This window comes from Nothobranchius furzeri, chromosome 3 (assembly GCF_043380555.1).
Source record: "Nothobranchius furzeri strain GRZ-AD chromosome 3, NfurGRZ-RIMD1, whole genome shotgun sequence".
Taxonomy (NCBI): domain Eukaryota; kingdom Metazoa; phylum Chordata; class Actinopteri; order Cyprinodontiformes; family Nothobranchiidae; genus Nothobranchius; species Nothobranchius furzeri.
Window position 1 is genome coordinate 86,362,816 of NC_091743.1, and position 17,003 is coordinate 86,379,818.

At 42.9% G+C, this 17,003-nt stretch overlaps 1 protein-coding gene across 2 annotated transcripts; it reads left to right on the forward strand.

The window, feature by feature from the left end:
• The first annotated feature begins 3,822 nt into the window (after positions 1-3,822).
• Positions 3,823-15,441, forward strand: LOC107384697 (nuclear receptor subfamily 4 group A member 2-like). Of its 2 annotated transcripts, XM_015958073.3 has the most exons (7): positions 3,823-3,947; positions 4,301-5,124; positions 7,872-8,001; positions 8,077-8,234; positions 8,314-8,513; positions 8,592-8,770; positions 9,462-15,441. In XM_015958073.3, the coding sequence occupies exons 2-7, from the start codon at positions 4,306-4,308 to the stop codon at positions 9,713-9,715; spliced, it is 1,740 nt and encodes a 579-aa protein (XP_015813559.1). In that variant the 5' UTR covers positions 3,823-3,947; positions 4,301-4,305; the 3' UTR covers positions 9,716-15,441. The 2 variants fall into 2 exon arrangements, with proteins under 2 accessions (XP_015813559.1, XP_070406074.1); XM_070549973.1 differs by lacking the exon at positions 3,823-3,947 and having other exon boundaries at positions 3,991-5,124.
• The last annotated feature ends 1,562 nt before the right edge of the window (positions 15,442-17,003 follow it).

The following is a 17,003-nucleotide window of genomic DNA, read 5'->3' on the forward strand; positions in this document are numbered from 1 at the left end:
TTCGATTCCTGGTCGGGTCATACCAAAGACTTTGGAAAAAATGGGACCCAATGCCTCCCTGCTTGATACTCAGCATTAAGGGGTTGGATTGGGGGGTTAAACCACCAAATGGTTCCCGAGCGCGGCTGTGTCTGCAGCTCACCGCTCCCCCAGGGGATGGGTCAAATGCGGAGAACAAAATTCGCACACACACCTGTGTGTGTGACAACTAATGGGACTTTAACTTTAACTTTAACTTTATCTTTGACTGGTATTGTCATTCAAATCCCACATTAAATAGGTTTGTAGGATTTTCTTCTTCCACCCCCCAAATATTGCTCTGATTAGAATAATCCTTTCAAGGCCCCTCATTTATCAAACGTTCGTAGAAACCGTCTTATATTCCCTCCTATGAATGAAATTTAGAATGTGTGTACGAACATAAGGTGGCCTCTCTTACGCATGTTCCTCCAATCGTCTGTTGATAAATCCCACCTGTGCGTACCCAGTTGCTCGTGTCCGCTCACCATCATTTACATACAGAAACACCCTCAAGTAACCATATTTGGTTACACTACATGCGCAGCTTATGAGGGGATTCCCTAGGTGCGTCCTGGGAAATAATACTTTATTGACAGCAAGATATAGGGCACTGGCTGCCGATTTAGAAGAGAGCAAACTAGTTGAGGGGGCTGTAATTTTATCATTGTAAACGTGGTCTGGACAGAGGAGGGGTTCCTGTCAGAAATAAAAGAAATAATGGTTCGATATAATATTTAATATGAAGAAATGTAGAGAAACGGACAGAAAGTTTCATTATGTTCTCGATTACAGTTTCCATTTAAAGAGTTGTCTGCATGTTCTGTTTAGTTTTGTTCCTGTTACAAAATATTTTTTTGATACTGCAGCCTCCTCTGAGCTCAGGACGTGGAACCACTCTGGATCCACAGCAAGCATTGGTGCGCTCACGGAAGATGTGTCCTTCCCTGAGTGTCTGCCAAATCCTCCATTAACACGAGATCGTTGGTTACGTATTGTAATCCCGGTTTCTATCAATGGAACAGCCCTTAAGCCACGCCTGTTGGGTTGTTACCGTACAACCGACCTATCAACTGAAGATCTTTAATGTACGCCCGCCTATCAGGAGGACCCTGGTCCTATAAAAGAGACCGAGGACCATAGAATGTCTTCAAAGGCTCGAAGAACCCCCCAGAACCAGTGAGGCCAGGGGTTTAAGGGCTATGCCATACTCATAGAAACAGGGGTTACAATACGTAACCAACGTTCTATGTCACATGGCTCTGCCCTCAAGCCACGCCTGTTGGGTTAAGGTGGAGCAGGATGTAGTAAACGCTTCACTGGTTGAGAACCGGAAGCAAAAACATCCAGCATAACCTAAACACATTTGCACACAGCTGTCGGCGGGTATAAGATAAGACAATCAGCTGGAATGAAATGCGACACAGTCAAAGAATGGCACCATGGAGGAGCCCGAAGAGGTCGCCAGAGACTTCCTGGCAAGAAGCCAGGGAAGCAATGGGTCCTGACTATCGATATATATATATATATATATATATATATATATATATATATATATATATATATATATATATATACTGGACAATTAATTTCCATATACTCGTATTATGAGGTTTTCTTTCCAAATGGGAGGTGGCCACCACCGCCATTTTAATTGTGTCACATCCCGTCATGCCCAGACAATCCAAAAAAGGCAAAAGAGGTGGAGCTGAGGGTGGCGCTGTTACGGTTGGAACAAATGAACCAATGTAGCTACTAACTAACTGAGCTAATCCAAGAAGCAAGGGGCTCCGGGAACTCGGTCGCCTGGCTTCCATGCGAGGCTGTGGTCGTGCAGGTCGCCTGTGGAGATCTAGACTGGGACTGTTAAATTACAACAGAGCCTCGGACCGCTGCGATCGTAGCCAAGTGCCGTGGCCTTGAACATCAGCTCATGCTAACGGATGTTATCTAGGAGGATTGTGTGTGTGTGTGTGCCTGCTTTGTCTTCTTAATTCCCAAGTAAGTCGTGGCGGATGGCTGCTCAAACTGAGCCAGGATCATCTGGAGGTTTATTCCTGTTAAAAGGAGTGTTCTTCTCCACTGTCGCTACATGCTTGTTTAGTATGAGGATTGTGTATCAGTGACTTGATGACTCGGTTCCTTATATAGGAAACTTTTTTTTACTGACTGGCTTAATTAACTGAACTGTATAGGAATGTTTACTTTGTGATGGACCTTGAGACAATTCTTTTCGTGATTTGGCGTTATATAAATAAATAAAATTGAATTGAAAATATATATATATATAAACATCTCACAATACAACAGTTTTTGTGCATTTTAATCAATGCTGCCTTGATAAACTTCAGAAACTACATTCAAAAACAATCAAATTTGTACAATTTATACAGTTTGTACTGATGGTGTATATTAGGCTGTGTTTTCAATAAGGCAGAATGTGTTTAAAATGAGATGCGTCCTCTGGAGCTGGGGCGTACTGTGGTGCTGGGGTGTCCTGCGGTCCTGTGGCGTCCTCTGCACGCTTTGCACTGACATTTTAAGCACAGGGAAAGTTTAAAAAATGAGTTATAACAACAAAAATAAAGTCATTTGAGCAATTTTTAACACTAACACTTTGATATAAAAATTGAGTTGGTTCAACTAAATTTAGGTTCTAGAGGACAAAACAAATCATGTCGGTTGAACTGAACTAATTGAGTTAGTCCAGCTAAAAAAATTTTCATGAGAATTACTCGATAATGGCTTAGTTGGAATTACTTAAAGTTAAATGCAAAATGTTACAACATTTTTTTAAGTTGATTTTCTTTAGAGTGTGTCAGTTTGGTGTTAGGTGTTGGTTCGTCTGTTGTCACTCCCTCCTGTTGTCATTGTCAATGATGTTATTGTTTTTGTCTGTTCTTGTTGCTCCTGTTCTACCTGCATACCTGACCACGTTAAAGGATTCCACATCCCTGGATCTCAGAGCCTCACCCACCTGCACATGGATCCTCCACAAACCGTCACCATGCCACCTCAAGTCTTCCAACAATTTTACTTTTGGCTTTCAACTTAAATAACGTAAATAAACAACAAATAAGAATGTTTTCATTCTCTCTCTCTCTCTCTCTCTCTGCATCCCTCTAGAGTCAGATGTGTGGATGATGTAATTTTTTTCTTACCAGGACAGATGATATTGTGGCTATTCACAATGTTTTATGACAAGAAATCTAATAAAAATGCTTTGAAAACGAAGAACGATATGTGATATATTTGTTTGCTATATCCCACGAGTGAGAAGATGAGCTGCAGTAGCTGTCTCTATGCGTACACATAAAGGTGGAAGAAATAACTCGTTTGAAACAAATTTTAAAGGCATAAAAGTATTTTAAACCTGCTGATTATCTTGCTCCAAATCACGTGACCCTACGTGGTTGTTTTCGATTAGCATAGAATAAAACATCAAAAATAAATAATTTCTCAGACAATCTTTAAAATAAAATTTCATTCAGCTATTCACAACACATGTAAATTTATCTATTGTCTAAAAATATCTACAAACTAGTGTTATGACTATAAAATAAGATAATAAATAAATATTCACCCACAAAAAGGTGCAAAAAAACGTGTTTTTTTTTTGTTTGGGGGCTGTTCTGGTCCTATTCCTTCATCTATTTGTGAGAGAAGTGTGACACAATTACCAAATGGCATTTAGCTCCACGCGTCCAACACTCCCCTCCAGCAGCAAAGCCCAGAGCGCCACCCCTTCCTTGGCTTGTGCGTAAAAGGGGGGTTGGCACAAACAAAAGCACGTTGTAGGTGTCACTGGCAACCAGTCTGGAAGCAGACAGCGGAGTGAATGACCAGATATCTCAGCTTCTCACAGAAAACAGACGTGTTTTCAGGAATGGAATTATTTCGCTTTCGTTTCATCTGGATAAACGTCTGAGGTATGACTTATTCATTTATTTGTTGAATGGCAAAACTGGCGAACAAATGTCAGTATTAAAGCTTGTAAGCTAAAAAGGACTAACATCTTGTAAGAAATGAGATTTAAAGGTAAATGTTGGTCTTTTTTCTGTGCGTAAAAGAAAGAGTAAGCGCACTTTCCTTTGATATACCCAACATGAAAGATGATAATGAACACTATTTATTGGTTGCTTTGATATGCATGTCTCTGGGTTGACTCTCCCTCTGTGTGTGTGTGTGTGTGTGTGTGTGTGTGTGTGTGTGTGTGTGTGTGTGTGTGTGTGTGTGTGTGTGTGTGTGTGTGTGTGTGTGTGTGTGTGTGTGTGTGTTTCAGTGACCATGCCGTGCGTCCAGACCCAGTGCGGCTCGTCCCCGCAGGGCGCCAGCCCCGCGTCTCAGAGCGCCGGCGGAGAGCGCAGCTGCGACTTCCTCACCCCGGAGTTTGTCAAGTTCAGCATGGATCTAACGAACAGTGAAGTCTCCGCCGCCACGTCCGGACCCGTTTTTGCTCCTTTGTCGGACGGTTACAGCACCGGGTTCGACGTGAAGCCCCCGTGTCTCTTCCAGATCCAGGGAGAGCTACCGTGCGTAAAGGTGGAAGAGGCGTACAGGTGTCCGCGGTACCAACCGACGCACCCGTCGGACGAGCAGATCTCCTCTCAGAGTCCTGTGTACTATTACCGCCCCACTTCCCCGCACACATCCAACTTCCAGACTCCACCGGGACACATCTGGGAGGATTCAAGTTCTTTTTACGGTTTTCGACAGGACTATTTGGCTGCGGCGCACCGGAAAAACGCGCTCTCCAGGTTCTCTTTCATCTCCCTGAAACAAGCGCAACACGGAAGCCAGAGTTTGTCCACCTGCCAGATGCAGTTCGGCGGGTCCCTCCACGTGTCTATGAACCTGGACGGAGGAGGAGCGCACCAGCCGATGGACGACTCCCCGGTTCTGCCCTCCTCTGGCGTGCGAGGCAAGCATCCCGAGGTGGGCTTTCCCCGCCCTCTCCTCACCCACGGTCACCTCTTCATGGAGACCTCTCCGGTCGCCGGTAGAAGTCCGCTGAGCTCGGAGGGGCTGTGCGCGGTGTGCGGGGACAACGCAGCTTGCCAGCACTACGGAGTGCGCACCTGCGAGGGCTGCAAGGGCTTCTTCAAGGTGAAACACAGATTTTAGGGAAAACAAAGTGCGTCAAAAAAAATTTTTATCCACAAATCTGGCCAAACTGTTCCATAATTCAGCTTTAGAACCAGAATTCCCCAATCTCCAAACGTGATTGAACGTTTTACCCCAGAAGCACGTTCTCTTGACAGACGCGTTGGGCCAACTATTCCGCGTGAAAGTGGCCTCCAACGTGCCAAGAATAGAAAGTCCCCTTTATCTCAGGAGGATTCTCCCGGGGGTGATTTTCTAAATTATGAGTGACCACGACTCGGTGTTTACCCACGCTGCCCTGCCTGCCTGTTGAATGCCTCTCAGCGCCTTCACTGGGCCCACATGAGCTAAAAGCTGCTGCTAATGATCAAAGAAGCGAAATTTTAACTTTAATTTAAAATGCTTCAGGCACTAATGGAGCCATTAAAAATGATAAGGAGCGCTGCAGTACTTCCTTGCGTAAAATAGCAAGCCATTCATATATATATATATATATATATATATATATATATATATATATATATATATATATATATATATATATATATATATATATATATATGGCCCCTTTATTGGGTACACCTTGGTAGTACTGGGTTGGACCCACTTTTGCCTTCAGAACTGCCTTAATCCTTTGTGGCATTGATTCAACAAGGTTCTGGAAACATTCCTCAGACATTTTGGTCCATATTGACACGATAGCATCCCGCAGTTGCTGCAGATTTGTCGGTCATACATCCATGATGGGAATCTCCTGTTCCACCACAGCCCAAAGGTGCTCTGTTGGATTGAGATCTGGTGACTGTGGAGGCCGTTTGAGTACAGTGAACTCATTGTCATGTTCATGAAACCAGTTTGAGATGATTCCAGCTTTATGGCATGGAGCATTATCCTGCTGGAAGTAGCCATCAGAAGATGGGTACTCTGGTCATAAAGGGATGGACATGGCCAGCAACAATGCTCAGGTAGGCTGTGGCATTGTAACGATTACCAGTTGGTACTAAGGGGCCCAAAGTGTGCCAAGAAAATTTCCCCCACACCATTACACCACCAGCAGCACCAGCCTGAACCACTGATACAAGGCAGGATGGAGCCATGCTTTCATGACGTTGGTGCCAAATTCTGACCCGACCATCTGAATGTCGCAGCAGAAATCAAGATTCATCAGACCAGGCAAGATTTTGTTCCAATCTTCTATTGTTCAACTTTGGTGAACCAGTGTGAATTGTAGCTTCAGTTTCTTGTTCTTAGCCGACAGGAGTAGTGCCCAGTGTGGTCTTCTGCTGCTGGAGCCCATCTGCCTCAAGGTTCGACATGTTGTGTGATCAGAGATGCTTGGTAGGAACGAGTGGTTATCTGAGTTACTGTTGCCTTTCTATCAGCTCGAACCAGTCTGGCCATTCTCCTCTGACATCTGGCATCAACAAGGCATTTTCGCCCACAGAACTGCCGCTCAGTGGATGCTTTCCCTTTTCTAGACCATTCTCTGTAAACCCTAGAGATGCGTGAAAATCCCAGAAGATCAGCAGTTTCTCAAATACTCAGACCAGTCCATCTGGCACCAACAACCATGTCTCGTTCAAAGTCACATACATCACCTTTCCTCCCTGTTCTGAAGCTCGGTTTCAGCTGCAGCAAATCGTCTTGACCATGTCAACATGCCTAAATGCATTGAGTTGCCATCATGCGATTGGCTGATTAGTCATTTGTGTTAACGAGCATTTGGACAGGTGTACCCAATAATGTGGCCAGCGAGTGTGTATGTATGTATGTATATATATATATATATATATATATATATAGATATAGATATATATATATAGATATAGATATAGATATATAGATATATATAGATATATATGTGTTATATCAGAAATACTGTTAATTTAAAATGTCGTCAGTTTCATTTAATTGCACGATGGTCCAGCACACTTTAAAATTTTATTTGAACATAATTCTTTTAAGAAAGATATTTGATTGGCTGCAACAATTTTCACAAGAAAACAGAACAGTTAAAAGCAGGACTTGTGTTGACCGGACAGTTCCCGTATTTGACCGTTTATTTTGACGGAGAAAGAACAGAAAGAATTACCCCGACGCATGCAGACGAACTGACATTTTATTCGTTTTGCACATCGCAGATGTAGCTAAATCACTCAAGAAAAGATTCCCATCTGAACATCTGAGCTGGACACTGCTCAGCGCCGCTCGCTGTCAGCGCGTACGTAAAGTGCACAGCGAGCTGAAGATATGGAGAGGGGCTTGGTGCGCGTCGCAGAACCAGAGCGCATGCAGGAAGATTCCTCCGACTGAAGCGAGACTTGTCACTCGACTGTCTGCCGGGGCCTCAAACAACTCACCCCCTCCAGCTATGGCTCCCCACGATGTAGCTGTTGAAATGCCAAATGTTACAAAATCCAGCTGGTGTTGAATTGTAGCAGCTCGTATGGTAACGGATAAAATGTAGCTGCTAAATGTTGAAAAATGTAGCCATCTACATGTTCAACGTAGCATAAACGTAGTAATGCTAAATGTGTTCAAATGTAGCGACGTGTTAATTTTTTGTTTTTGCGTTGGCTTCCAATCGCGGACTCCTTAAATGAAACCAGGTGTTAAACTGGTTGACAAAAGATAAGAAGTCCAGTAGCGACTTGAATCCCGCGGCTGATGTAAATGTGCTGATTCTTAACAACGTTCTGTGGTTTAACAGTCTGCTCAAGCACGTCTTTGTCTTTTCTCCATCTGTTCAGCGCACAGTACAAAAGAATGCCAAGTATGTGTGTTTGGCAGCCAGGAGCTGCCCCGTGGACAAGCGCAGGAGGAACCGATGTCAGTACTGTCGCTACCAGAAATGCCTGGCGGTGGGGATGGTCAAAGAAGGTGAGCTCTGAAACCTGAATCTGTAAAGCTCATGTCGTTTTTGTCCAGTCCCAAACTCGGACTTGTGCTCCTCAGTGGTGAGGACAGACAGCCTAAAAGGTCGAAGGGGTCGTCTACCGTCCAAACCTCGAGCTCTCCCAAACTCGTTCCTCCATGGCAGCACCCTTCTGAGCGCCCTCGTCAGAGCACACGTTGAGTCCAACCCTCCAACGTCTCGCCTGGACTTCTCCAAAGTAAGAAGATCTGAATCACACCGGTGAAATCGTATTTCAGGTACAACTGTTGGCTTTTCTTCTGGTGAAAAATCTGCAGTTGAAAGACAGTCCAGGAAATCCACCAGGGGACGAAACTCAGCACGTCCGGCAGTTTTACGACCTCCTAACCAGGTCGATGGAGGTCATTCGGGGTTGGGCTCAGAGGATCCCAGGCTTTGCTTCCCTGCTTAAACACGACCAGGACCTCCTGTTCTACTCCGCTTTCCTGGAGCTGTTTGTCTTACGACTGTCGTACAGGTGAAGCTCTCACTGGAGCCCAGATTGTAGGAAGTTTAAAAACTTCACCTTTTTTCCTGATGCACCCCGTTGTTTCAGATCCAACCCGAGTGAAGGGAAGATGGTTTTCTGCGATGGCTCGGTGTGGCACCGGCTGCAGTGCCTACGGGGCTTTGGAGAGTGGATCGACAGCATTGTTGAGTTCTCGGCCAACCTGCAGAGGATGAGCCTGGATGTTCCCACCTTCTCCTGCATTTGCGCCCTCGCCTTGGTCACTGGTAGGGTGCTTCTCCCTGACAAACTCATATGACATTCAAAAACAAGAACTTTAATCAAGAACCCTCAAGACAAAATACAGAAACTCTTTAGTCATCAGTAAATAAAAAAGGAAAGAAAGATTTATTTTTATACAATATGTGTAAAAAAGTATTGCTTTACTGAAGTTAGAGTAAAAATGCTATAATAAAAGTAGCTTTTGGCTTTTGGCCAACAATAAAAATTTAGTTTAATCGAAGTCTGTTAAACTAAAACGAACCCTTCTGACACAAGGAGACATTATGATTCAAGTAATGATGTAAAAATAGCTGATTTGATTTTAAAAAGAAGATTAATTGAATAAAAACATCTTCAGAAAAATGAGGTCAAAACTATTAAAATTGTTTATTAGATCATTTCTAGAAGGAGAACTCGTTTTCCTAATTATATTCATATTTTTGATGCATTTGATGCAATCTATTTTTTTTCGAAATAGTAAAAAAAATGAATTATATATATATATATATATATACATATATATATATATATATATATATATATATATATATATATATATATATATATATATATATATATATATGAAATCTGGGGTTTGATTCAGAGAATAAAATCTGGCTCACAAAAAATTGCCCTAAAATGACCAAATCTTCTATTTCAGACTTTAGTTTAACACTCTTATTTGTAAATGTTCAGAGCGCCATGGGCTGAAGGAGCCAAAGCGGGTGGAGGAGCTTCAGAGCAACGTGGTCCGGTGTTTGAGGGATGGTTCAGAGGGAGGCGGTCCGAACCGCTGGTCCGGCCACCTGTCCAGGCTCCTGGAGAAGCTTCCAGAACTCAGAACTCTGTGCGTCCAAGGCCTGCAGAGGATCTTCTACCTGAAGCTGGAGGACCTGGTGCCGCCACCCGCAGTCATAGATAAGTTATTCCTGGACACGCTGCCCTTTTAGGGACACTTTCTGGGATGTTTGACTTCTTCTCATGCAGACGTGTCGGCGATTCCTGACAGACTGAGGTCGTTGCCGCGCATAAAAACAGCAAATGCATTAAAATTCTGAGTGAAAATCAAAGTAAAATTGTGACCAATTAAAATAATATTTTTGGTTTGTTAACAAGTTATAAATAATCACCATCCTACCTGCTGCAGATAGCTTTCTGAACAGTCTGGAGAAGAAGCCTTTACAACCTATAGGATTGATGGGCTAAAGGCTAGTTCCAGTCTTTAGTTATTAATGTAAACTTCCTCAGAGACGTAAGGACTTGCTCTATGGAAACGACATTTTGCTGCTAGAGGTGATGTTTATGCGTCTAAACGTCCTAACATCTATGCTGATCTAGAAAAGAGTTGTCTTTTATCAGATACTGCGGCTAACGACGAAAGGGTCTGTTAGGCAAGAATAAAAATGTTAAGCAATTGGGTTAAGCTTTTTATCCTACACTAGTGAAGACGCGGCTAAAGAAAGATGCATGACACCCAACAGGAAGTGTTTTCCATAATCAGGGATGCACATAAGTTGTGCACAAGTAAGCACGCACATCAAACATAGTAAATGTGTATTACTGTGTTTGCTATTATGTTCCATTTCATAACCGTGTTATGTCAGTGGTGGTGTTCCTGCCAGTTCCCCCTTTAGCGTGTGTTTTTGCAACTGCGCAACACTGCCCAAGAGGCATAAAAAGAGCACATGCCCGTTAGAAGCTCACTCCCAGCGCAATGTCCTTACAGGGTAAGTAGGGCCATCACGTTTAACCCTTGAAATAAAGCCTGAGCTATAAAATTATGTCAACTTAGCATTCAAACAAATGTTTCCTGTTTCTCTTTATTTCAGTATCATACTTGATTTTGTCCTTACATTTGTCCTTTAAAAAAGAAATCTGGATATTTTTCTCAGAGGGCACTATCTAGGTGGAAAAATGGTGACACTTTATTATAATTGTCTCTTTATTACCATTACTTAGTGCCTTTCAGTCCTAAAGCTGGTGAATCTCTAATTCTACAAACCTACGCTGTTTGGGAAGCTGTTTGGGGTTTGATGGGAACTATTTATAACTTTTAAACTGAAACAAACTATAGTCTGAAATATGAGACTTGAAGGGGATTAATGGTGGGAAATGAGAGAAAATCAGTTTGTTCCTATGAAAAATATTTTAATTTTTTCTAAGATATTTTTGAGCATCAGGCAGGCCCATCGACATAAAAATATTGGACAATGGGTTTCCAAAAGCTCCAATGACACATTTTTGAAGAGAAATGGGAGGTGGCCACCACCGCCATTTTGACCGTGTCACAGGTTCCGTCAAGCCCAGACAATTCCATAAAAGGGAAGAGAGGTGGAGCTGAGGGTGGGGCTGTAAGGCTGGGATCAACTGACGACACCCGGTCGAACTAGCTACAAGCTAACCTGAAGCTAACCCAAAGCTAACGCGGAGGTGGGAGCTAAGCTAACGGAGGTAGCAACCTAGCTACAACCGGAGTTAACTGTGCACACCACCAGAGCTTCTGAGTCAGAGATGCGCCGGGCTGACCGCTGGGTAAAACCGGGTGGAACACAGAGCTCTCCCGAGACCTCCACAAGCCGGTAGCCGCACAGCAGACAAGCGCCGCTGCGATCTGAGATGCGCAGAGCTGCCATTGGGGAGAACCGGGTGGAAAGGATTCCATCCCAGAGCTCCACAAGCCGGCAGCCCGCGCAGCAGACACAAGCCGCGATCAGACAGAGATGCACTGAGCTGCGGGGAGGAGAGAACCGGTGTCTGTACAAGATCTGCTCGGGTGCAAGATCGGCTCGGGGTCCGTCAACTGCCGATGACGTCAAAGTAGTTGATTGGCTGAATATGACCCTTACGGAATTACGTAATCACGTTGATCCAGGCAAATTTTTCTGTTGGAAAGATGGACAACTTTTGCAAAGAAATCCATCATTACCTCTCTGAAAATACACTTTTAGCATAGAGCTGCATGTATATTAGGGCTGAACGATTCATTTCATGTGCAATTAAATTGCGATGTGACAAAAGGAGATGTTCTAATCGCAAAGGCTGCAATTTGGCAGCGAGTGGTTAGCGCAATGCTAATATACATGGAAAAACCCATAGGAATGCTAATGCTAATATCACCGATTACATTCTTACAAATTATGAATTAGAAACGTGCCAAATGATTACATTTGGAGTCTAATAGAAAGTAAAACTACCATCAATCAAATAAGTACAGACAGGTATTTTAGTAAAGCCAGAAAACGTTTAACTCCAGAGTTTTGGCTAGCAGCTATGAGCGTACCTGAACTACGCATGGACAAGCCGTCAGAAACTCTAAACACAAAATACTTCAATAAACGGGACACACTTCTTTCCTGCAAATACAATTTCACAGGTATTGCTAATACCTATGATCCTTCAAGGGATGTGCTCAAAGAGGAGTTCAACATTATGAATAAAATAGTGTTTTATTTTACAAATACCATTATAAACACAAACTTACGTCTTAAGAAACATTATTTTAATAACAAAACTGCTAACTTCTTTCCACCACCATAGATGTGTTGTGTATTTTGTCCGAGTGGGTTTGCCATACTTTGACGTCATCGGCATTCGAAGGACCCCGAGCCGATCTTGCACCCGAGCAGATCCTGTACCGACACCGGCAGCCCACGCAGCAGACAGAAGCCGCGATCAGACAGAGATGTGCCGAGCTGCGGGGAGGGGAGAACCGGGTGGAAAACATCAGTCTCCCGAGAGCTCCACAAGCCGATAGTCGGAACCCAGCTTCACCAACATGTTCTATTTCAACCCATTTTCTAAAGTGCAGCATTATGTTAAATGCACTGGGTTTACCCTATTACATTTAAATTTCATGGTTAAACAGTACATGTTAAAATCTAAGCTCAGCTCGGCAGTGACCTAAAATACATACATAAATATAATTTTACTTACCGAAAAAAATGAAGTGGAGACTCCTTGGACGCTCTATTAGTGCAATTAATGCAACAGCAAGTCATTTTGTCCAACAAATAATATCCAAAACAGAACACACAAACACACAGACTCAAAATCCCGGAACAGTTTCCAGGCCAGACCGAGGCTCTACTGAGGCCTTTCCACGGAGCTAGCTCTGTGGTCACGTGGGTCTGATGCTCATTAATTATACAGAATTTTAGGCTTTTAATACACTTAAACAGAAGAGTGAGAAAAAAATCACCCCCCTCAGAGTTGTCATGTGTAAACTAGATCATTTAAACCAAAAACATGTGTTGGTACCAGGCTGTAAACATGTTTATTTCTGCTGTGAAATTGGTATTTTTAACATGGGAGTCAATGAGGATTTGCTCGCTTCCGACACCAGCCCCTAGTGGATGAGGGTGGAACTGCAATTTTTGTAACTTCCACGTTGGCCTCAATTTTTCACCCGCATTGTGGGGGCTTGGGCAGGTCATACCTTTCCACTATAGGTGAGTAAAACCACGTGATTCAGTCATTTTCAGGCTTGTGTGAAAACATTTTTGATACAAAATAAGTGTGTTTCTCTCTATGCTTTTATTTATCAGTAGTGTGAGTTTTGACCCAGTTTGTTTTTATTCATGTTTAATAAATTAATATGTTTGAAAAAATGATGATTGTGTTATGTTTCCTGAGATGTTCTTTTTAGATTTGAGGTTTAATTTGCTAAACAGTACATAAGATGAAAGTGATTATAAATATTGATGTCATTTGCTTTAGTATTTTATTAGCTCTGACTCGTCTCCACCAACATTCTTCTCGTGCAAAAGGTCACTGTGTGTGTTTAAAACATTCCAGTTAAAGCAGCAACACAGTGTTTGCACACTTGAAAAGGTTAAAGGTCATTGATGCATTTTATTTATGTTGTTTATCTTACTGCTGTTGGCGATGTGACATTTCTACTACCCTTTGGTCACAAGTGACATTAAAACATCCGTTTCTGCTTCGATCGGCAAACAACAAAAACAGAAGAAGTGGAACATTTAAGTAAGAGTGTAGTCTTCAAATTCAAAATCAGCACAGCCGGTTTACAGAATGCTCTTCTAAATGTATAAAAGTGGATTTAGGTGTTTTGAAAAATAAGAACAGGATGACGATCTTGTGAGAAATAGACCTGCAGCTGGATTTTCCACACAGTCCTGCGGTTTGTTGGGGGAGATACAAACAAATAAATAAGAACGTCTGATAAATGTCAGATTTATTCCAGAGATGATGGGGACTGATTTTAGTTGGGGGGTTGGTAGGCGGAGTCTGCAGATTACAGATATTCAAACTCAATTCAAATTCAAAGATACTTTATTAATCCCAGAGGGAAATTAGAGTTTCAGTAAACACAGTTCAGAGATCAGACATACATAGGCAAAGACGCATGAAAAGAATTGGTGACTGTGGTCATTCGCAACCCTGAGTCGCGCTACCTTAATAGAGATAAGAGGGTTACATGAGGATTGGTTCAGGTGGAGGGAAAAAGGCACTTCAGAGTTACCGTCCACAGGGAGGGCAGCTTTGCTCTGCAAAAAACACCTCAGACAGAAATGCAACCGACTTCAGACATTACACAACATAAGTGTCCACTAGGTGGGGAGGTGGGTTTGGGACTCTCCACACGTCAGTTCCTGCAGCTACGATAAGCAGCGCACGTCACCTCAGTGTGGACAGGGGAGGGAGGTCGTTGAGGTTTGGAGGGCACAGTGACTCCTGGAACAATTCGGCAGCCTTCACAGCCCGCAGTCCCGCCCAGGCTGGGATAGGAGACAGAGTTGCCATAGCGACGGCAGGATTCCACATTTCTTCTGAGGGGGAGTATTCGTTGCAGCCTCACAGGCTCAAGGGCACCAGATTCAGATTAGAAATTGTTTTGGGGCCAGACAGAGATAATTTCCTCTCTGTCTTAAAGTTCCGTTGGTCCTCAACCTCTCAAAATCCCAATAATGGCGTAAATTAATCTATCCCAATCCGTGCTGATTCGTCCACTTTCTCCTTGATGGCATCCATCGTTTGTGCCAACGCATGAATCTCAGCCAAAGTTCCAAGCTTACGATTCATCTCGACAATTATGCGAGTCTGTGAATTCACAGTGCGGTGTAATCCATTCCTGAGCTGGGGAGAGCGCCAATATTCCTCGACAGCTTGTTAATTTTCCGGTAAGCCAGGAAGCCTCCAAGGCCAAAGAGCAGGAAACCTGACACCAACACCAGGAATATCCACACGTCTTCAGAATCCTCTACAGACAGCTGAGAGAAACATATCAGGTTCCACTGTTCCAGGAGTCCATGATATGCTCAACTGGGTCTGTCCCAGAGGGGCAACCGGGAGCCCCTTCTCCCGTTCTCATCATTGAAAAAATTTGATCAATCGCCTTAAGTGACCAACTGACCAGATCATTTTTAGTAATTTCAGTTTCCAGAAAAAATGCTGAAGCAGCCGTGCACCCAAAGACAGGCAAAAAGCCTTGAGGATAGGATAGGGAGGAGAGGAGGAAAAAAGCGTCTGCACTCTCCAAGAGCCGGAAGAAGTGCAAATGTCAGGATTGTCTAATGAGTTTTGAAAGAACAGCATCTGGACTTCTTTGAGTTGCTTGAAGACGTTTCACCTCTCATCCGAGAGGCGTCTTCAGTTCTAAGGTCAAATGGTGGAGAGTCCCAGATTTAAACCCAGTAGGAGTTTCCCCCCGAGGAGGGAACAAAAGACCCCCTGATGATCTTCTACATAAACACATTGAGAGTGGGTGTGGTTCCTATTCAGCCAGAGTTTCGGGTGAGCTCATTGTGAAACCTGGCCCCACCCTATCATGTGAATTCCTGAGGTCAGGACTCTCCACCATTTGACCTTAGAACTGAAGAAGCCTCTCGGATGAGAGGTGAAACGTCTTCAAGCAACTCAAAGAAGTCCAGACGCTTTTCTTTCGAAGCTCATTAGACTACAATGACCTGGATGACTGAGAACCTTCACAGACAAATGTCAGGATTATGTACAGGTTCTTCTGATGCAGGAACACAGACAACAAAAAGAGCAAAGGATTATGGGTCTCCAGGCTCATGAAGGCCTAAACACATTAATGTGTCAAATAAATGCAAAGAGCAACATTCAAGCATAATCTTCTGGTGATTAATGGAGAGTGTGTCTATGTTAACTGAAATGTTATTTTGAAAATGTTTAAAAGAAAGGGGTGTCTCAGCTGGGTTTAACCAGTGATGTCACGGTCCCAAAGAAGATTGTCTGACTCACTGAATCACAAAATCTTGGGCTTTAGAAGTTTTAGCTAGATTAATTTGCACTGATAACCTCCGTTTACAAAGGGAATCGAACCAGCAACTGCTGGTTTTAAGGGCCGCAAAAGGCTAAAATGTTATGCATTAGCTGTAGCATGAGATTACACATAATGTCTTTTTTCCAAGATGTTATTTCAATGAAACATTTAGTATTGTTATTATTTCCTTCCCTCCCAAATCCATTTCTGCATATGGAGTCGAGTGTTTCAGGGTTTGTGATGGAGATCTCCACCCTGGAACACGTAAACGTAGATTATTCTAGAGCCTGGCCACCAGAAGCTGCTTGTTTTGAGGATCCTTAGGCCCTCAGGCTGCTTGGAGCAGCACAGCAACCTGGTGTTTTTCATCCGGAGGACGTATACCTCTTTCTGCAGACTTTGATCTCAGCAGTTGTCCAGCTTCTGTAGAGCTTTAACCGTTATCGCTGTCTGGCCAGAGACCACCAAGCATCAGGGTCAGATGATGGATTGATAGACAGGTTGCTGGTTATTCTCAACGTGTAATCTGAGATTAATAGAGCTTTCTCATCAGATGCTTTAATTAATCTAAATAAGGAAGTCTTACCTGTATTTTATAAAGATCATTATCATCTCCAAATTATCTAAAAGGGGCAGAGTTTTTTTTACCTGTTTCACTCAAATTCCATTGTTTTCTACAGAAAATGTCTGTTTATTTGAATTTTGTCCACGCTTTACTATATACTGCTACTAACTTACTACATACTGCTACTAACTTACTATATACTGCTACTAACTTACTACATACTGCTACTAACTTACTATATACTGCTACTAACTTACTATATACTGCTACTAACTTACTACATACTGCTACTAACTTACTATATACTGCTACTAACTTACTATATACTGCTACTAACTTACTATATACTGCTACTAACTTACTATATACTGCTACTAACTTACTATATACTGCTACTAACTTACTACATACTGCTACTAACTTACTA